The 22,667-nt window shown below is 37.9% G+C and overlaps 2 protein-coding genes across 2 annotated transcripts in view; one reads left to right on the top strand and one right to left on the bottom strand.

The window, feature by feature from the left end:
- ift80 (intraflagellar transport 80 homolog (Chlamydomonas)) overlaps positions 1–14,427 on the top strand; it is a 52,965-nt gene extending 38,538 nt beyond the window's left edge. The window contains exons 11-20 of the mRNA XM_027999604.1: positions 1,233–1,307; positions 1,821–1,984; positions 2,069–2,133; positions 4,617–4,752; positions 4,841–4,988; positions 7,692–7,863; positions 11,255–11,344; positions 11,891–12,063; positions 12,531–12,654; positions 13,241–14,427. Of these exons, the coding sequence (XP_027855405.1) occupies positions 1,233–1,307; positions 1,821–1,984; positions 2,069–2,133; positions 4,617–4,752; positions 4,841–4,988; positions 7,692–7,863; positions 11,255–11,344; positions 11,891–12,063; positions 12,531–12,654; positions 13,241–13,354 (1,261 nt within the window). The 3' untranslated portion in view covers positions 13,355–14,427. The remainder of the gene's footprint in view (positions 1–1,232; positions 1,308–1,820; positions 1,985–2,068; positions 2,134–4,616; positions 4,753–4,840; positions 4,989–7,691; positions 7,864–11,254; positions 11,345–11,890; positions 12,064–12,530; positions 12,655–13,240) is intronic.
- A 6,023-nt stretch (positions 14,428–20,450) lies between these two features.
- On the bottom strand, positions 20,451–22,142 carry c15h3orf80 (chromosome 15 C3orf80 homolog). Its single transcript, XM_027999636.1, has one exon. It carries the CDS (start codon positions 21,976–21,978, stop codon positions 21,358–21,360), a length of 621 nt encoding a protein of 206 aa, XP_027855437.1. The 5' UTR covers positions 21,979–22,142; the 3' UTR covers positions 20,451–21,357.
- Between the last annotated feature and the right edge of the window lie 525 nt (positions 22,143–22,667).

Genomic DNA, 22,667 nt, shown 5'->3' on the forward strand with positions numbered 1-22,667 from the left:
GACGCATTAGGAAAAAGAGAATCTATGAAATATGAAATCAAAATTGTATTAAAGAGGAAAGAAAAGCTAACGCAATCTTTGTTCAGAATTAAAAGACAACAAAACTATTATGTGTTTTTAATATTTCATAGTTTGGGTTCTGTAATACTGCTTGAAATAATAATTGTATTTATTACAGTGTTTCATATGTAGCTGTTTTATGGGCCCTTCAGAACCTTCAGCTCTTGTAGAACTTTTTCATAATCCCAAACAGTCTGAACTAAAACACGTAAACACTAAAATCGTCTTCCTAAAAAAAAAAAGAGGAAAAAAAAAATCTTTTATATGGAATTTGGGAATGCTCATTAATTATTTTTCTTTTGCAATTTTTTTTAGCTTTCTTTTCATAAATACCGGATCTTCTTTTTATAATCGTTTGCTTTTGCACTTATTCTTATTTACTTATTTATTAAATAATTTATTATTTTTTAAAATTATATTATATTTTATTAATTGTACTATATTACCTTATGATATTATATTCTGTAGACTTTAATGTGTTAATTTCAATTAATAAGTGAGTTTGTGCTAGATGCCCAATGCAAGTTCTACTTTCTTTCATCAAGTTCTATAATTTTACCTACGTATTGAATTTGGCTTTTGCACTGAGTGTGGTGTGTTGTGGTATTCTTTTGTTTTATTTGCTTAATTATTAGTTATTTTATTCATTTTTGTTCTTTTATTATTTGACTTTATTTTTATTTATACTTTTACTTTCATTCTTTAGGATCAGAAAATAACAGTGTTTCTTCCATAACCATCCTCCTGAATTGCATTTGACAGATTTAAATGTCTTTTGGTGCAGATTAATCTCTTTGGACATTTGCTCTTAAGCGTCTTGTTTAGTTTTTGGCAGGTAGAGGGGAGATCAGTTTTTAATCCTGTCATAAACTTTACATTGCAAAATGCTGTGTGTAATGAAATTCAGATATTGTCTGGTTGATTAATTGTTGCTTCATGTATTAATAAGTACAGAAAACACTGGATTAGCTCTACTAACTCAAATGTCTCCTAAAGATGTTCTTTTGTAATGATCATTTTATGCGGATAATTTTACTCTCCTGGTGTATTTGAAGAACCTTTCTTCTTCACATTGTTATTTTCCCAGAATTACACTTCATGTCATTAACATGTTTTTCTGACTTTTCTCACTTTGGATTGTCATGAGGGGTTTTTTTTTGTTTTTGTGCCAGCTCCAGGAACTGGAATACTCCACTCATCTTTGATCTGAAGGAGGGAACGGTCAGCCTCATGCTGCAGGCAGAAAAGTGAGCCTTTCAACTCCATGAGCTGCGCAACAAGAGACAGAACAATCCGCTGGATCGCCTGTCTGCTTCCCTAATGCTTCATTACTCTCCACTGGCCGCTCATCAGCCAGCAGCTACACACACACACACACACACACGCCCCCGCACGCATTTACACACACGTAGAGAGGGTGTGCTCTAACTGTGCCCCTGTCATACAATAAGACTGAGAGTGAAACCACTGGGGGAAATTAGATTAATATAGAGTAGCTCTTATGCAATCCCCCAGTGCTATCTCCGACGCTTAGCATGGAGCTAAATGGATTACTGACTATTTTGTAATCGCAGTTGAATTCGATGTTAACAGTAAGTTAGGACTGTTACTATGCAATACATTTTTAAATGATCTGAATGTGTCAGTTGATTATCTCTTACTGCTCCACCATCTTATCAACCTGTCTATTTCATCCCTCCTTGTGATATAACAAGAAAATGTTATATCAAATGTTATATCTCCCATGCTTCCTTTCCCAGACATTTTCTGCTCGTGGACGGATCCGGATTGTATACCTTCTCTTATGAGGGTCGGTTAATATCGTCGCCGAAGTTTCTGGGTATGAGAGCTGACGTTCTAAATGCCCAGGCTGTCTCACTTAGCAACGATACAATCGCTATCCGAGACAAGAGCGATGAAAAAGGTTGGGGAACATCTTCCATAAACAGACTTTTTAAAAGCCAAACACTTAGTCTGACATTTTTCTCTCTCTTTTTTTCATCATCAGTCATCCTTTTCTTTGATGCCATGACTGGAAAACCCCTCAGTGATGGGAAGCCATTGACTCACAAGGTGGGCTATTCTTTTTCTGTCTTTTTAATCAACGAACATTTACCAAACCAACTGTTTGTTTTTATTTTTATAAAATGTCATATTTAAAGCCAGGCCACATCCTCTTAGTCAAGTTCAAGCCCAGCCTTTGAGTAGGCCACTTCAAAACCTTAATTAAGTTTTTTTTTTTTTTTAGCTATTTATATAACTTAGCATAAAGTAGATTACATGTTGCCGATTAAAATAGTAAGATGTAGAGAAACACAAATACCAGATAGTATTTGTGCCAGACAGATTCTATTTAAGCTCACTGAATGTATCGGAAAAAGCAAAACAGAAAACATCTTAAAGGGGGAAAATGCTTTTTCACCACATTGTGTTGCATTTGTCTGACTTGGAAACTGCCCAGAGCAGCTCGGATGCCCCGTAAAAGCGCATATGTGCATCAAATTAATAAATTTGATAGAGTAAGCATATCTGCACAATGCAGTTTTTCTGCTATTGTTATTATTTACACGATTTTTATTAAACCTTCACCCAGGACGAATCAAAGCTTATGAGATCTTGGAAAATTAACCTCTTTATTTTCAGAATTGTACTTCCAGGAAGGTGTTGAAAACAAGAATAAATGACCACCTTGTTATCCCTTCACACCCGCATTGCCACATATTAGGGTTTTTTTTTTTTTTTTTTTTTTTAAAGTTTTGCAAGTTAGATCTTTCCTTCGTGTGTGGTCATGTCCACATTGGCTTTGATACAACTCCCTCCTAATCTCTGGACACCCTGCCTTACAGCTTTCACACAAATCCGGCTCATTTGTTGTGCTTACTGTAGACCCCTCCAACAACCATCGCTAGTCCAGCTGTGTCTTTACAAACTTAAAACCTTTTTAACCTGCTATTACAGTTTCAGCAGGGCATTATTAACTACCTGATACAATTATAGAGTAAAATGATGGAGTCAGTATATACTCGGTGAGTTCTTAACGGAAGCTGAAGAATGCACATTAACCCCATTTTACTGTCTTTCTTTGGCTACCAGTTGCGTTTGGAAATTATTTTCATATAGACGAGGTCTTACAGTGTTTGCATCAGGATGTTATGTGTTTTCTGTAAATCTGAAGTTGAGAGTGCAAAACATTAGAAGATGGTTTAATTTGAAAATAAAAGTTAACCAGCTGCCTTGAAAATGCAAGAAAAGTCTAGTACTAGTAAATTGTTTAGGTTTAATCTCGGAAATTAAAGTTCATCAAGTTGATTTAACAACAAGAGACTGTGTCTAAACATTTAGTTTTATGTTCTCATAGTTCATTTCATTATTCTGAAATTGTGAGTTGTTATATCTTCATACTGTAGTTTGATACCACATAAATATTTCATACTATTCAAGGAAATCGTCTTCATCTATAGGTAAATAAGCACAAATTTCTGTATTGAACAGTTAAACTAATATCTGACCCACGCTAAACTGCTAAGCTTGTTAAACAATTAGCAGAAGCTAATGCTAAACATTTTCAGGAACGCCAGAAGCTAATTCTAAACGGATAAAAAATAGCAGAAGCTAATGCTAAACAAATTAGCTGATGCTAACCACGAAGATGACTGTCACTTTCTGTGTCATTTTCATTTTCTTCCAGTTGATGAATGGTGTGAGACTCGTGAACAGCAAAGTCCTTACTTGTGCTACATGGTATTTCTTTAAAGTTTTATGAGTAGGATGACTTGTAGAAAACATATGATGTGACAAAGTTCATCCAAGACATGAAAATGCATAACGTTTTATGACAATCATTCGTTTAAAAGGCTCAGAAACGGAGGCCATCTTGAAAAATGGCCATCATCCTGAAATTCAAGCGTCTAATGGGAAATATGAAAACCACAACTTGAGGGGCGAACATTCGAATTCTTACGCTCGTATCCACACTTGGAAGGTTTTTATAGTAATATGCTGCACTATAAAGCAATGTGGCTTGTGAAATTCAGTATTATGAATTTTGCAATTTTCAATTTCTTTAGTGGAGAGACCCACTAAAAGAAATTGTAAAGGAAAATCCCAACATCCTTTTTATGTGACTTTATAAGCAATGTTCCATTTTTTTCCATATTACGCATATGAACTTGGGAGGTAGTACAGTGTATTTGTACCTGTCAAAATTGTGGGCACACTTCATTACTCTTTCAGAATCAATGGGCTTGGTGTGCCCAAACCTTTGGCTGATTTATTTATATGAAAGGTTTATGACAGAAGTGAATGTCTGTATTGAAACATAAATGAACTCATATTTGGAAGATGACTCAAAGACACTTCCAAATATAGAGATTTTAAAGCCAAAATCCTAAAACAGGAATTAAGAGGGGGAAAAAAAAATTCTACTGGATCTCTTATGCATTTAGGCTGGGAGGTTAAAACCATCTTCTCTTTGTTTTGTATATACAAGTGGTCACACTTGGGAGTCTTTTACCTCTCTCGTATGCACTTTTTCTTTTGTGTCTGTTTTTGAGCAGCTGGAGGTGCTGGAGATAGCTTTAGACCAGTGTGGCCCGTCCACAGAAAGGAAAATCGCTCTGATTGACAAGAACCGTGACCTGCACTTGACCTCAGTGCATCATTTAGGGAAGGAGCCCAAAATCTGCAAAATCGGTGAGAAAAGCTAGCAAGAACTCCTTCTTCTCCCTCTCTGTAGACAACTGCTGAAGACTGAAGTGTTTACATGCGCACTGTCTTGCAGGCAGCATGGTTCACAGCATGGCATGGAACGATTCCGCTAACATCTTATGTGGAATCCAAGATATTCAGTTCACGGTGTGGTACTATCCAAGCGTCGTCTTCACTGACAAGGAACTGCTTCCAAGAACCATTTACTTAAAGGATGGCAGGTAATCTTTCACAGATTATATTGCAGACACTATATGGAACAAACGTCCAAACTCAGTCACCTTACAGTTCTCAACTGGGATATTTTTAAGAGTTGTAAAGTAGATTAATCAGATTAACCACGATTGATCGATTATTGAAATAATTGTCAACTAATGTAGTAAACGATTACTTGTTAAATGGAGTGTGCAGACTCAAAAAAAAGTAATTTGGTGAAAAAAACAACATATTCAGAGCAGTAGCTTAATTTGTACAAAAAGTATATAGTATCATTTTGCATTTAACATAAAAACACCTTTGTCTCTACGTATCCTTTAGCCAGAACTACTCAAGTGGCGTAGTTTTAGCTTCACTCAGTTCAGATTCACCAAAGGAATTCTATGGTATTGCATTTTAGGCAATAAAATGTTTATTTTGTTATTTAAAAAATGAATTGAATTACTTGTTTATTTGCATATTTTAACTTATTTCAAAAGTTACATAAAAATGCTTAAGTTGGTTAAATGAATATGTCGTATCATAAATCAGATTAACCGATTAATCGTCGGTACAATCTATGGATTAATCGATTACTAAAATAATTGTTAGCTGCAGCCCTATTTGTAAAGTAATTCACAAGAAGTAAAATTCATCTTATTTCGAGCATATTCCATGGGTTACAGCACACATGACCTTATTACCTTTGGTTTTTATGAGCAGTGGTTGCTGTGTGCAAATCTTCCTGCTGAAAAGTCGTCAGCTTCAGGCAGCACAGGAGGGGTTCAGGCAGTTTGCCGGCAAGCAGGCAGTCCGAACGATCTCTCTTAAACCACTTTTGCACATTTCCTGCGCTGATCTTAAGGGACGAATAGATGTCAGCTGAGAGGCAGGTGGAAGCCATCTTCTCTCCAAAGCAAACTTCTGACTCAGCAACGATAACTGATTTGACCCAGGCGGCTTCTCAGGCGCCTACGCCAACATCACGGCGCTCGATCATCTCTGTGGTCTGCACCGAAACCGCAGAGTGAGCCGAAAATATTTAATGTTTTTCAAGCAGCCTGGAAGAAAAGTGTGGTGAATATAAGGTGGTTTGCAGTTTTATATCAAATGTACAGTGCAGTCATACTCTTTAGGACATCTTTATTTTATTGAGATATTATGCGACTAACCAAAATAAAGTTGGTTACAATGAATGGTTTACCAAATTTCTTCCAAATAGAAACAATGAAAAGTGTGGCATGCACGAGGTTTGCCTTGAGTTTTGCCTTCAGTTAGCTCACATAAAAATGTGCATTTTAAGGCAATGTGCCTTAAAAATAAAATGTTTGATTTTTTTCATAACAGATTCTGATTTTAATAGATGTTTTTCTTGCTATTAAAAAACCAATAATAAAGAAATTACAATGACAGAAAACATATCCAAAAAGTGGCTTTTATTTCAATCATCCCTTCTGTGAGTTGAACGACAGAGTATTAGGATCAGGCTGCGTACATTTTTTTAAATTATGAGAATATTGTCATAGTGTTAGAATAATAAAGATGCAATTTTCCCAGAACATCTTGAAATAAATAAATACAAAAAAAACATAATTTTGACGGGAAGAAAAAGCTTCTAGTTTTGAGATCTAACACAAATGGCCCAATTCGAGTGGTTCTTTTTTCAAAATATTCTCAGTTGTTTTGATGCGGTAAAACATAATATATCATCTTTTCTTTATCTGTTCTTGTTGTTTTTTTTTGTTTTGGAGTTTGCGTAAAATTAGAACGTCATTCATCTAATATTTATTCTGCTAATATTAACACCTTATTCTCGCATTACATCAACTTTAATGTCGTACAACTTCATTCTCGAGTTACTACGACTGTATTCTTGTAATATTATGACGTATTTGTCATTGAAAAATTAAAACTCCTCACAGCCCATCATGAAGTTAGCTGGAATTCAACATCACAAATAAATAGAAGCTGTAAAATACGCTTGTTAAACAAGATGGCCGCTTTGGGCGTGCTGTCTAATTTATAAAGAGTCCATCTAACTGTATTCAGTCATGAAGTCCATGCTTCATGGAAGCATCCCTACCTGCCTTGAACATCTTGACTGACATTTTGACCCCGTTTGTTTTTGCCAAATCATTGAAGTTCAGTCAAAGTGAACATCGAGCGTCTACAAACATCAATCATGAATATGCTCTGATGCAAACCATTCCAATTTTGCCTGTATGTTTAAAGTAGTTTTTTCTGCTGAAAGATGAGCCTCTGCCCCTGTCTCAAGTTTTTATCAAACTCTAACAGGTTTTCTTCCAGGATTACTCTGAATTTAACCCCATTTATGGTCTGTCTAACTGTGACCAGTTTCCATTTTGCTTAAATAAAGACCTTTCAATCTAGGTCAATCTCATTTTGTAACCGATGTGTTGTTGGTGCAAAATGTGAAGCTGGGATAGACCACCGTCTTTAAATAAATGTTGGTCAGAGTTATTGTAACGCCTCCCGCTGGATGTTCTCTTGCATTTCAATATTACTGTCATCATTTTTATGGAGTCAGAACCGATAGTCCCTTGTATGTTGCTGAACCCTTTATACTTTCCACATGAGCATCTTTTGCCATTTCCACTCTCAGTATTTTACAAACATAGGCTACCTGAGTTATACATTAAAAAAATATGAAGATATGATGTTTGTTTGCTCTGATTTTACCTGTTATGTGTGTTTATGTCTGTGCGAAGCGAGTTTAGCCATGCACCTCACATCCTGAGCTACGTTGGCACCAAGGTGACGCTGCGCCAAGGAGACGGCTCGTTGGTATACAGCAGCGTCCCGCTTTATTCAACTCTCCTGCATGAGTACAGCACCTCCGCACGCTGGGAGGATGCACTCCGTCTCTGCCGCTTCGCCAAAGTAAGATATTAACACTTCTCCGATATCGTTTGTTTATTGTTTAAATAAAGAAATTTTTCTGACAGCTTTGTTATTTCTCCTCTTAGGAGAGATAGTAAAATAGCCACTTCTTGGCTATTTTTTTACAAATAGAAATCTGGGAGCGTAAAGTGTGACGTATATAGGGTTTACCTGCTATTTACTTTGAAGCCCATAAATAAAATTTAGTGTAACCAATTATTGACGTGAGCTAAAAATGAAAACCTTCTAAGACGTAGCATTTTGTCTAAGCTGAGGAGTAGGGAAAGGTGACAAAAAGTACATTTCATATTCATTTGTTAAAATTGACCTGTCAAATTTCAGACATAAATACAGCCGAGAAACTGTGACAGGCCACAGATAGACCTGTTATGATAACAAATTTTGCTGAGCGATTAATTGTCTCAAAAATTATTGCGATAAACGATAATATTGTTTGAAGACCTTTTTACACTGATTTAATGGAAATGACGTAATAATGCATGCGATTTCCTGCCAAAGATAGATACACTTTATTTTCAAAAGAATATTTAACACTGGAACTGATAAACAAAATAAACAAAACAACCAAAAACAAAAATAAAATGGATTCTCAGTCTCCATTAACAAAAAACTCACTTGGAAAAAAAAAACTAAACAACATAAAGCCAAAGTGGAAATAAATACTGCATTCAACCAAAAGATTATGAAGTCTGTATATTATGTTGCCCTTCAGTAATAATTAGATTTAAATAGAGAAAATGGGCACATCGACTACCTGATGCAATAGTTCACACTACACGATTTTTTGCCCCGATTTTCCAATCTTCAATCGACAAAAGATTGTCGCTTGCGATTTCATAACAGATCATCCTGTAGTGTGTGGTGTGTTACGGTAGATCGTCGTTGCCGCTCCGATCCAAATCAGGGCACAGCCTGTTGAATGTGACAGGCAGCCAATCAGAAAGCGGGATTCTCCTCTGGGCTTTGGAATCCCAAACAGCTGACACGGTGCAACCCGAAGTCCAGCGGACATTGGAGATGATATGTGGAAACAACATTAATGTTTATTCAACATTTTGCGCAAAGAATATAGAAATGACAAGGGTAGGAGTTGGAGCGAAATTGCTACCGCAGTTGATTAAACCTGGTAACTTTTCAGCTGTTCTTCGTTAACGTGACATAAATAAAATAATGATTTTCATTCAGTTAGGACTGACACTAGCCACATGCATTGGCGGTAGATTGCAGTAAAGCATTGATTAATGCCTGGTTTTAAAATTAGTTAACTGGACTAGTAGCCATTATTTTGTGCCCATTGTTGGACACCACACGGCAGGAACGAACCGTTATACCAAGGATTATACCAATGTGTGGTCTCTCAGGTTTTGAAAATGGGCCGACAACTCTAAGATCGTGTCTTGTGCGCTGAGCTTTATACTAACGCATGAGGAAGGGAGGGTCAGTGGAGAGAACCGGAGTTTAGCCTTTTTTCATTCAGTGTCATCAACAGAAAGAGAAAAAGGCTGGAAGAGACGATAAACCCGATAATTAAAATGACATTGATAGTTTTAATTTATCATACGATTAATTGATTTATCGTTTATCGTGACAGGCCTAGCCACAGATTTGCAAAGCCTAAATGCAAGCCAAACTTTTAAAAGTTTAATTTATTCTTTAAAAATTTTATTCTTTTTCCTCCTACTTCTCAATCATGCTCTGTTGTGTTTTAAAATCACAATAAAAGGCATTAAAGTGTTTGAATGTAACTTGAGATCACATTCTAAAAAGCTAAAGGGTGTTGGCACTTTTTTCCCAAAGCCATGCACGTATAAGACGGCTTGACAAAGTCTGCGATGGAAGGTAGTGAACAGGTTTACGAGAGCAGAACAGCAGGGTTGAATTAGCCCGCAATTAGCCTGGTGACAGCATTTACCGGATCAAATCCCCCAAGACTTCACTCATAAATACACGCTTTGCTGTACGAATTTAAGACTCTCCAGGCGTATGCACTCGGGCACACGAAAGGAGGGGGGGAATCTAAAACCGCGCTCTGCCGGGGAGATGATGCAGTAACCACAGCCATAAAAAGGGACAAGCATAAGCGAGCGAAGGGTGTAGCAGAGGAGATGGAGAGAGACTCACCAGATTTAAGAGGTTTTCCTCTGACCCCTCCTCCTCCAGTTCTGGTAAGCGCTTGGTGGCAGCGTGGCTTTTCTCAGAACCCCAGTTGTTGTTGTCAGTAAACATCCGTCATATAGGAGCTAATGTGTACAAACATGACATGTAGTCCATGACATCATGTTACCCAGATTTGACATTTTGGGGAATTGCCCCCAATCCCCCAAAATAATGCCTTCCTTGAAATTGTGCTTTCTCATGAAGCTGTGGCACGTTTATGACGTCACCCAGTGCCTGTCCGTGTTATTTGTTTACTGCTGTGGTTTCCAGTTAGAGGCCTTTGTCATAGTAACGGACACGGATTACAGGAGGACATGCAGGGTGCATCTCCTCTGAAGTGTAGTTTGCTCAACCGGAGTTTTCAATTAATGCAGCGCCGCAAGATAAACTGGTGGAGTTTTTGTTTACATTAGCAAGTGTCTGTGCTACATGAAGGATCTTTATTGTTTTTCAAGTTTTTCTGCAATGCTCAATCTCATGACTTTAGGAAGCATGGGATTCTGAAATGTAAAAAATATATACGTGGTGTTCATAAGATCTGACTGGATTCAATAAAAAAAATTCAAACACAAAAAAGTTGTGATGGTGCTTTCTTCTGTCAGGAAGAAAAAGGCAATTAAAAGAAATGTTAAAAAAATGAAAGTTGAAATAAACTATTTTGAAATTTTGACCCCATTTTTGACCACGGTAATTATTATTTATTGTTAATTTACAGTTGCTTTGGCTCTCCAGGAGTGATTATTTAAAGTAGGAAGCAGGCAACTAGAGGCTTCAGCTTTAAAGAAATTAAAGCTGAAGCCTTTAAAGAAAGGCAACTGCACTGTTACCAAGAGTGCTGTACATCAACTTTATTAAAGAGCAGCCGTCTAAGTTCACAGCGAGTTTTGAATTTTTCAACTTCTATTATTTCTTTTTTAATATTGTGTAAATTCATAGTGTTTTGTATTTGTCTGCACAAAAACAGTCTTTTCATCAACTTACATCTTTTATTTTTCTCCAAGTATACAGTGAGCAGATTCTCAAAAATCTCTATTTCTCCTTATGAATTTATGTCTATAATGGGTCCTCTTTGTCCTTGAAAAAGAAATTTTATCTCTTTACCTTCCTCTTAAAATAAAATTTAAATAATATTTTTGCTCCATCAGGACATTAAAATGAACTGTGAGACCTATGCTGTCGTTAAAAGATGGTCCGTTTTCTCTTCCTCCTGTAGGACCAGTCTTTGTGGGCGTGTCTTGCCGGCATGGCGATGGCAAACAGAGACCTGAACACAGCGGAAATGGCCTATGCTGCTATTGGGGAGGTAAGAACCTCAGCAAAAGAGGAATCTGACAAATTAAACTACATTTAGTTCATCAGCTGTTCAAATGGATAAAAAAATGTAAAAACTTCACAAAAATCAGTTTTTGTTTTTTTTTTTGTTTTTACCTTTTTCTTGCTGCTGTGACACCTGACTTTCCCCACTGCGAGGCAATAAAGAGTATTTTTATTCAATTCCAAGCAAATTTTAAAGAGATGTGAGAGCTGTGGGACACTACTGATAATGTTTTTGACACTTTTACTTCTGTTTAGGGTGATTTGTTTAAATGTCATTTTCAGTAAACTAGACACTCGTTTTCTCTTGTTCCCGTTTCTTCTTCTTGTATTTTGAACATTAACTTAACTGATTTAGCAGCATTAAATGCGAAATGCCTGCACGTCTCGTCCTGGTCTTCAGTTTGGATCAGGAGCGTACATTGAAAACTGAGACGGTTTTCACCTAAAATGACTATAACAAATAACGTAAGTCAAAGAGGTGAGGTATTTCAGTGATTACATTACATCTGTTTTTGTTTTTTGTTTTTTTAAGTTACCAAGAGTCCAGTACATCAACTTTATTAAAGAGCAGCCGTCTAAGGAGTCGTCGCTGGCCCACATGCTGATGTTCAGTGGTCATGTCCAGGAAGCTGAAGCAACTCTCCTTCAGTCTGGTCTCATCTATCAGGCTATACAAGTGAATATTGACCTTTTCAACTGGAACAGGTAGCTCTTCAGTTTTTAGATGCATGTATTAAAGAGCATTATCATCATTAGCGTTTTTACCTCTTTACCTTTGCAGTTTTATTATCATTCATCGCAAAAATTACTGGGAGAATTTATCTTCCAGCAAAATCTGTTATTGAGACAGGCCCAGTAAGGGGTGTGGATAATTTTGAGCTTGACTGTGTGTTTCTTTTTTTATTATTATTTCCAATTACACACTGATGGCACACAGAACCCATTTTCAATCAAGAAAACCGTACATGTCCTATGGACAGCAATAATCCGTCCACCTCTGGCATTCCAGATGAGGCAGACCTCTTTAAATACTCTAAAATATGATATTTGTCCTCAAATCTATTATATTTTTTAAGGATGTTGTATGAAAACGACACAAATTTGACCTAAAGTTTGTTTTTAACGTTAGTATTAAGCATGTTTCCTGGTTTTTTGTGTGGCTTTGGGTTCAGGGCTCTGGAGCTGGCGGTCAAACACAAAACCCACGTGGACACTGTGCTGGCTTACAGGGGGAAGTTCCTGCAGACGTTTGGCAGGAAGGAGACCAACAAGAGATTCCTGCAGTACTCCGAAGGGGTACGTTCCGTGGTGTTGAATAAACCGATTTAGTGCAGGTTACGAAATTGGAACAGATTGCGCTCTACTAACTCTGTCCTTTTAAGTAAATAACTTTTTTTTTGGCCTAGCTTAGGCAAAATGGAGTTCCCTCAATTTACTAAATAGTTGAAATGTAAACACCTACATGACCTAGTTTAGTAACCGGAGCTTCCATTGTTGTTTGTCACAATGTGTTGTTTTATGGTTGACAGAAAATAAAAGACAAAAGGAAGCACTTTTTTGTACTTAAATGTCCATTGTTATGAATCTGATAGAAATAAATATGTAAATCTTAAATATAAAACTTGTAGGAACCCTGTTGGTAGAAGCTTTATTTAAGGTTTTGAAATTGTAACCTCCATGCTGTTTCAGATTCAGGTTGAAATCCCTGATGAAGGCACATGTATGTAGGTGCCTCAGTTATGCAGCTTTCAGTCAATTTTGAAATGGAAAGAGTACGTTTTTTATCACCTTTAATTGAATGCCTGTTTCCTAAAAGCTCTGCTTTCTATTCTCACTAATTAATATTGTCTAATTTGATCCAACTTTCTTTCCTCTCCTTCAGGTTGAAGTGGACTGGGAAAAAATCCAGGCAAAGATTGAGATGGAGTTGTTTAAAGAGCGAGAGAAAGCTGCAAACACCTCTGTGAGGGGCAGCGTGGCGTCGCGACATTTATAATAAGGACTCTAAGGTTGTTTTTTTTTTTGTTGCTACATCTGAGTTACACAAAATCATTATATGAGGTACATCCTCCATCACACACCCTGTTGTAAATAGTGCCAACATGTCACTTCTTGGCACTGTTCCTCAGCAGCTGTTTTATTCCAAGCTTTAAACTTCGGTTCTTATTCTGCTTTGTTTGTCGCTGCTGAAGTTTTCACTTACTGTTCTTTCTGTAAATACAAGCAATTTTATGTGAATATATGTTTGTCTTTCAAGCCATTTCCTGACTATTAATGTTCAATACACACCTGCTTCGCTCAAACGGTGTGCGCTCTTGCCATTTGAAAAGTGACTGGAAAAAAAATAGACCTCTGTTTTATATCATATTCATGTCCCAGGGAAACAGGAAGTCACCAATTATTAAAGAAAACCTCATTGATACTTGGACTAAATAAAAAAGTGAAAGCTTCTGTAGTATGTTGTAAGGATTGTCATGAATGTCAATAAGATCATTTTAGAAATATTTTTTAATCTTGTTCATTTTTCCCCCTCTGAGTTTGCTTAGATAAAAGGGTTGGTTTTGTCAGAAATTTAAACAGTACATTCTGCCGCAAGTACAGATATTTTTATTACGTAAATGTATATTTTTACACCTATTTTCTCATGCATTTAGATTCGTCACTAAAGTTAAATGTCCAGCAATTTGCCATCCACAACCGGCTGTAAATAAAAAGACGTCATGTGAATTGAAACCATCCATGCTCCTTCGTTTGGCTTGCTTTGGGTCGATTGGAAAGAGTTACCGTGGTTCAGACAGTCTGCTTTTATTTAGCTCACATTTAAATTGGCAGCTGCAGTCCAGGGTTCATGAAGGAAAACGGCTCAGTGACTGATGTGTCAGATTTTATCTTTGCTCTGTTCATTTAACCTGATAGGTTCAGACATGTCAGAGTGAATACTCTCATGTTCTAAAACGGGTTTTTGTACATCTATATTTTTATTATTTATACAGCCCAAACTCTGTTTTTTTTTTAAAAACACTACATGGAATATGATTTAATAAAGCAAATACACTTATTTATGAAAAAGAAATGTGTTCTCTTTTTGACAAGACTTGAGTTTTTTGCTGTCCAAAAAAAGTCTTAAATACACCCATATTTTTTATTCACATTTACTTCTGGCTTTATTTTTTTAAAACTTTGGATTCATTTTGTGTTTTTCTTTTTCCCACCAACTTTTATTCAGTTGTCACATTGCTGTGACAAAACCACATTTCTCATGATGTCGGACTAAATTCAGTCTTTCCCATAAAACGTTTGAAAGAATTTTGCTCCCAAGGCTGGTTTATTGCATTTAAAATATTAGAACCGAATTATTGTTGTCATGTTATGGGAAAGCGTATAGTTAAAGGTTCTGACACAGCCTTGGAAACTCTGGGAAACCTTGAACGTAGCTTTGATCATTCATCCAGTCTGGATAAGAATAGAAAAAATAAACTCTTTGGTTATTTTCTGTTTGTTTTTTGTAAAGGACAGAAATCTAATTATCAGTCAAATGATGGAAATACAAGATTTTGTGGAGTTTATGCTTTCTATTTAAATGAAGTGCTTTTTATGTGTTTTGCCACATAACTATTTGATTTTAACATTTTACTCATCTGTTTTTTGAAATACCGACTGAAGACGTATTCCAAAAATAAAGGTGCATTTTTCCTCCCCTTTTGTTCTCTTTACATTCAGGTGGAGCTACTTAGTTGTTTGATTTTATTCTATTTTGTTGTGTTTTTTTTTTTAAGTTTGCCAATGTGCTTCACAGAATCTGCATTTAGTTTTGGAAACCGTTCCTTATATTCAAGACAAAGAGGCCTAGAATTCAAAATGATTATTATACAAGCTGTTGTGAGTTAAGGTTTTGTTGTAAAAATATTTAGAATTTCATAACATTTTCCGCAAATATCTAGAAATTTTAGGTCGCGAACTCTGTCTTGATTCAAGCAGATGAATCAAGACGGACCGTAACCTACAGAAACACCATGTTATCATTTTCTATAGTGCCTTGCACCTCAACAGAAATACTTCGCTTTGAATTCCTATCATGCGTCCTACACTGCTGTTATGTGAGCTGACTGCTTGCCATATAACTCCTTTCAGAAATCCGAGACGTTTCCAGTTTTGGGCCTTATCTCTGCCTCTCAGTCACCTACTTCCGTCTGCTGATGTTTTAAAGCTATCGATCTAGATAAAACAGTTACAGAGCAAGCTTTGACATTAAATATTAAACATATAAAGCTATTAAAGATATTTATACTAAGATTTATAACTAAAGACTTGAATATCTTAAGTAGCAGTATTCAGAGAATGGCCAGACAACAAATCATTATTGCAAATTTTTCCTAACCAATATTTGTTACAAAAAATATGCATGCATGGTTTTTTTAAAATCTATATATTTAGAACCAAATTCTGCGCTACGATCTGAACGATGGGCCTCGTCTTCACAAGAGTGAAGATTATTTGATTATTTTTAAACTAGTGCTCACACACTACTCAGTCAAGAGATGCTGCTGGGATCTCATGTAAAATTTATGAGGAGAACAAGCGTCATTGATTTGACCTTTTCTGTTCTTTTGTCCAGTAAGCAATGGAGTAAATGGATTATAGAAAAATAACCAAACATGATTTGTGTGCTGCATATGTTCCATAAGAACTGTTTCTTTTTCTCTCGTTCTGTTTGTTTCTGCAAAAATATTACAGATCGTTTTGATTGGTGACGGCTGCCTTCGAAGAAAACTGAAAAACAACCAGCGTTGTTGTGTTTTTTCTGGGGAAACATAAAGCATCTTTATCATAACGTCCTAGAAACCGGAGCTGACACACTGTGGTCCAGACAGAGCTGAGTTGCGTTTCATGTATCGCGCCTCCTGTACCCCTGCAGTCGGCTTTCGCTGCTCGGTTTGAATGCTTTTAAATGTCAGCCTCCTCCGGGCCGGAGAAGGAGAGCCGTCAGTGATCACTATCAGCTCGGCCATCGCAGTGTTGGGTTACAGAAGCGAACGGCAATCACTCCAGCCTCTTAGTTTCCGCAGAGTCGGTCAGAGAAGCTCCACGTTTGCCTTGATGTCTGAAAATATCAATGAAATGCACTATACAAGCATAAATGTACTTCTCAGAACGCATTTGAAAGATTCTAGATTTGCAGTGGGATGATTATACATCTTCATTGAAGATGTCTGACTGTATTGTGGGTTTTCTCTTATACCGCAGGGTCAAATCTATACATGCAGACTGCGTTTGCCGCATTTGGATAAATGTCCTTTAGCCTTTAGAGATGCTACACTTTTCTTTTTGCGGGTGTCAGCAGTCATCTGGTGTAAACCTGGCTGGTTATTGGGCAATTCCAGTCAGAAATACCTAAAATAACATTTTCTTTAAAGCTGGAATATTATGGCTTAAACACAAAATCTCAGTTGTTTTTTTTTTTCTGTATGCTAAATTCAATTTCCAATTTTTATAAATTTTTCCCCTTTCACTTTCTTTTCTTACAAAGGAATTACAAATGACAAAATTATCTTTTTTTTTTTTTTTTTTTAAAAAGGCTTTTATTTCAACCATTCCTTCTATGAGTTGACCTGAAATCAAAAACCAAATAATTAGAAGTTGTAAAACTCGCTTGTCAAAGAAGATGGCCGCCCTGGGCATTCTGACCTCATCTCTTGAACTATGTGGCTAAATGTGATGAGAGACATTTGACCACACATTAGTGAGCTTGTTGGATACGTTTGAGGCTCTATGTGCAATTTTGACTTTGCATGAATTACAGAAAATGTATTCAAACCAGTGTATACTCAGTTTTAAAAGTCATTGGCATGTTTTGCATACATTCATTCACCCTGGACAACACAAGCTTTTAAAAGCTGCAAAATAATATGATTCTCACAGCAGCTTGACGTATGTTCATCGCTACTGTATAATTTGAGAGAAAATGAATTTTTAACATGTATTTCTCATTGTAACAGAAATGAAAACATTGTTTAGAAAACATCCTTCTTTTGCTTAAAAAAAAACAGAAAAGAAACGCATGTTCTGGTTCCTCTTCTTCAAACATAAAGCGTTTCAAAGCATCCATCATGATACCTGATTGGCAAGTTGTCTTTCCACGTAGCTTTAAAATTCACTATACAGTGGAGTGTTCTTTTTTTTTTAAGTTATCTTTTTCATAATTAAATGTTTCTGAAGCATTCAGTGTGTAAGGAATTCGACCATATATGTCTCTGAGCCAGAGTTTGACCCTGATGACCCCCAAAACCAAGACAGAGCGTGAAGCTGAAGCAAATGGTGATGATGGTGATCATCTTCAGGACAAATCTGTTAAAATTCATGTAAACTAATTATGTCTGATTAGTTTCCATGCAATTTCACAACTCGCCAAGTTAGTTTTCAAGGTATTTGACTTGCGTCATCTCAAATATTGACCATATTTTCTATAATAGTTCCTTGATGCAGTCCGGACTCAAACTATTTTAGCTTACCAAGCATCTTCTCTCTCTCTGACTGCTGAGCAAAGACATTTTCCTACTTCTTCCCAGTGAGGGAAATGATTCGGGTTGTCCTGGTAAAACAGGGCTCATTATACGGTGCATGCCGAAGGTTTACACAACCTTGTGAAATTGCGATGTTTTTGTAAAAATGAGGCCGTAATAACTTTACCCCCCCGCCCCCAATATGTTTTCAGTTTTGAGGTGAAAATTTCAACCTGTGTACGTCAAACAAGCAATTCTGTTAGATGGGAAAATGTCAAGCAAAGAGGAAAGCTGTGAAAATGCGCAGACCCTTCGGTACACACTCTGTTCCATCACACTTTGGTTCAGTTTTTACATTCAGTGCTTACACGCCTTTTTCCGCTGTTCAATCGTTCGAATCCTTCAGCCAAAAGCCGAAGTTTGCAGAGAGGTGCCAAAGGAGCAAAATGGTCCTACTGTCTAAACGTATCAGTCAGGGGAAGGACATAATAAAAACGTTTCCCATTGCATTAATGCGGCATATGGCGGCACAGTAAAAACAATCATTAGTAATGAGAGAAAATATGCAACAATAGTGGCATTACAAAAAGACAAACTGGTAGAGAAGGGCTGCTAGAGGCCGACAGCGACACTGAAAAAGCTGCAGGACCTTTTGGATGCACTGGCTGAGACTTAATTGTGATAACATTGTCCTGTGTTTGAAATAGTGTTCAAAACCAAAAGCCTTTCGTTTCCAAAGAAAACAGTCAAAGCTGGCTGAAACATTCTCAAACATTGTGCGTGGCTCATACACCATGACAAGAACGCCATAACCACAGTGAAACACGGCGGCAGCAGCATCATGATCTGGAGCTGCCTTTCTTTGCTTGGAAGTGTGGGATTTGTTGAGGTGAAATTGTCTCATCGTTCTCGATAGCTGTTACATTTTGACTGGTTTTCTGCTAGAAAGCTGAAGGTGAAGAGGTTTCGCGTTTTCGGCGTCATTAGTGAGTGCAAGTGTACATTTAAGTGGTCAGTAGAATTGGTTGTTCACTGGGAGAAAATGAAGGTTCTGGAATGAGTTCAGACACAAGGCTGATAGAAAACGAGAGCGATTGCCTGAAGAGAGCGGCGGGGCAAGAGGTGTGTTGGTGGAGCTTTTGTGTATTGCAGTGGGAAAAAAATCACATGCTGATGGATTTTGACGAAGGAAAAGAGAATGCTGGGGCATCTGCTGCATCTCCACCCCTTTTCCTTTCACTTCAACATTCAATACAGCACAGTAGTGCCAAAACTTCCCACTAACAAATGTGTTTCTTCTTAGTTGAATTGTAACGAATATCTGTCGCATTAAAGTTGGGAGGGAAAAAAAGATTAAAGACATTTTTTTTTTAATGGTATTATTGTTGTTTGCATACCAAACCCTCTTTACCTCTACCACTTTAACAGTCATGTGACAGCCAAGTTTCTGACTGGTAATAATTTGCGATGGAAGTAGTGCGTGATGCAGCAGTTCTGCAGGAAACAACAATTGGACTTATAAATGATCAGGAAGGAACAAAGACTAACATACGAAACACGCAACTAAAAATAAAAATCAAGCAAGAAGGAGATGTTTGAATAGATAATCAGTTATCTTATGTGATGTCATCAGCTGCATGTCGGAGGGAAAGCTTGTTTATGTTAAGGAGGGTATATTTAATCTTGATTGAAAACCAAGATAATAAAACAAAAACTAACCCTGACTTGCTGCTTTATAGGTGACAAATACATCTAATGCAAGTTTGAGTCCCTTTTCAAAATTGTCTGGCTGGTTTGATGTAATGATTCCTGCATTGCTTGAATGTTGGACTAACCACGGTGTTAAGACAGTTGCCGGTGGTGATCAGCATGCAGGTCCATATGGAGATTTTCTTTGCTTGCATCCTCACTCAGATTTGCAGAACAATGGAGTTTAATTTCTGTCGGCTTCCCGAGCAATGTGAATGTGCATTTCAATAAATTAGAATATGATTTAAAAGTTGTTTTTTTAAACACCAGTAATAAAATTTAAATGGGAAAAGTCATATAGTTTAGACATTAATAAACAAAGGATATTTTTTAAGGTCCAATTTATTGTCATTTAGATGTTTGAGGTTTACAGCTCTTAAAATATTCTGCTCTTTGGAAAGTTTAGTTGTTTAAGACTGATTCTTTTTTTTTTTTTAGATATACAGTACAGACCAAACGTTTGGACACAACTGTGTGTCCAAACGTTTGGTCTGTACTGTAAAGGTTGCAACTGAAAATGATGCCCATGTAAAATATCCTGCACTCAATACTTGTTTGAATTACTGCATCAGTGCAGCGTGCCATGGAGGTGATCGGTCTGCGGTTGAAGCGTCATGTAAGCCCGGGTCGCTTCGATGGCTGGTTTCAGGTCATCAGCAAATGTTACTAATAAAACAGGACGAAACAACCTGTGACCAGGCAACTTCATCAACAACAACCTCTTGAGTCTAACCCTCCGTGAGGAGACGAGTCTTCGCCAAGATTTTTATAATAAAACGTGTTAAAACACCTTTTTTACATTTTCTCAGAAACTCAACTTTAAGCTTTTAGTATTCTAGCTCATAACAATAAAGATTACGTGAAATATGCTGTATGTAATGAATCTATTTAACACATAATTGAGACCTATTTGAAAGACTGAAGTGAACTTTTACACGATATTCTAACTTATTAAAATGCTCCCTACATTAGATCTGATTGCAGCATTTCTTGCCACCCATTTTCACATTTCCTGCCAACATGCACCTATCAGCCTGCAGGCTGCAACATCTGCCGCCCCCTGAATTCATGCAACTCCAGGCTACAAAATGCTGCTATATTTGAGCTTTTTTTAAATAAAAAAAAATCTATATATATTGTCGCGGCTTATCTGTCAGCAAACACATGAAACACGGTTCAGATTACCCATAAAGCGCTTATCTATGGGCTACCATGTGAAAATGAACGGACTATTGCTTTCATGCTGATAAGATATCATTTAACTGAAAGTATCCCAGATGCAGATGAATCCCTCACTTTAGTCCGTCCACATTCAACTTTGAGGAGAAAGTGTTTTTTTCCCCCATGTGGTCGCAAACCCCCGAACCCCTAAATATTCAGAATGTATGGAAATAAAAGGTCACATTTTCGAGAAAGTTTTCATGGTGCCGCGAAAACCTAATGTGATTGTCCCGCAACCAAATTAGCTGTCCCGTCAACACAATGAGCACCGGTTCAAGGCGCCTCTCTAATCCCCCCTGCCGAGGCGGCATTTGCATACAAAAAGGCGAGCAGACACGTTTTATCTTCCAAAACACGTTTACATTCTCAGCCTCCTTTATTCTTTACAATCAGGATTATAATTGCACTTGAGTTTGTATCTCTGCGAAACCTCCTTCACCCCCCTCACGATGATGATGATGATGATAATAATATAATAATAAATTAGCAATACTATCAGGCAGTTCATTGTCCGGTTCCTGCTCTCTTTTCACACCGAGTTCCGAGCTGTCCTTGCGGGGCTCACTCCCAGAACATCCCGCCCCTGCTCTCCGGACGCCGTCGCCGCCGGTTCCGCTCCGGACAACAGGTCATCGTCGGAGCGGTCCCGGTCCCGGTGCATCTCCTGCATGCTCTCCTCGTACGTGGGCAGGTACTTGACCTCGTCGTAGGCCGGCAGGTTCGGGGAGGCGAAGTCCCCCAGGGTGCACTCCGGGTAGGGCTCCAGGAGGAGATCCTGGGACGCCGACGTGGGTCCGTGGAAGAGGGAAGGCTCCTCGGCGTGCTCCTGGTTCTGGTTCCGGTGGCGGGGCCGCGGGCAGATGATCCTCTGGATGAAGTAGCCCATGGCGAAGAGCAGCAGCAGGATCAAGATGCCCGACAGCTTCCGCGTGAACCAGCCGACGTTGTCGAAGAAGACATGGATGGGGAGCTTGCAGCAGCTCTCCGCGGAGCCGGAGCTGCCGTTCCCGGGGACGGGCAGCAGGCAGCACTGGTGGCCATCCACGCACTTGACTCCCCCGCAGCTGTGCAGGGCTTGGCACGCCGAGATGAGGCAAGCCGACAAAAGTCTCCTGGTTGTCCTGCCGCCGCCCAGAAGACGGGGCTTCATCTCTGCGCTGCGTCTTACCTTCGCTCGATCCTCTCAGGTGTTGACAAGTCTGGTCCTTTTTTCTTTCTTTCTCTTTTTAAGTCTTCCCAGTCGGAACCCAGATGATGAGTTAACACGGGCTCCGCAGCGCCGAGTGGGACAGCAGCTGCAACACCCCCCACCCCACGTACTCCCCCCCCCCTCCGTTGCAGACAACCTGTCTGCTGTGGTGCACACGAAGCGAGTGGGGCAGCATCAGAGAGCAGGATGAATGATCTTACATCATTATTACCACGTGAATACTTACTATTAGGCTCCCTGTGTGTCCTCACTCAAGTGAAGTTTATTCATAATATCGCTTCCCTTTAATTAGATACATTTTTTATGACCTAATAGAATCAGAATCCCGTTTTATTCATGTGGACAACCAGCAACTATAGTGACAACTAAACAAAAGTATCAATAATATCGAAACCAAGTCGGTATGAGTATCGCGGTGACACTGGCGTGAAAGGAACGATACTTCATCTTTGTTTTGTAGTTTCTCAACTGATTCACTCTCAGATATTTTTATTTACTTATTTATTTTGACACTTTTTTTATTTTAGAAAACAATGCACACAAATTTGTTTCGTTTTTCCATTGACTCTCTTCATCATGTACATGTACAGAAGTTTGACGATATGTTGGTATTGCTGTAGATACTGACC

This window comes from Xiphophorus couchianus, chromosome 18 (genome assembly GCF_001444195.1).
Source record: "Xiphophorus couchianus chromosome 18, X_couchianus-1.0, whole genome shotgun sequence".
NCBI lineage: Eukaryota > Metazoa > Chordata > Actinopteri > Cyprinodontiformes > Poeciliidae > Xiphophorus > Xiphophorus couchianus.

What these genes read in the sequence shown, in the direction of transcription:
- c15h3orf80 (XM_027999636.1), bottom strand. Translation starts at nt 21,978, where the DNA reads ATGAAGCCCCGTCTTCTGGGCGGCGGCAGGACAACCAGGAGACTTTTG.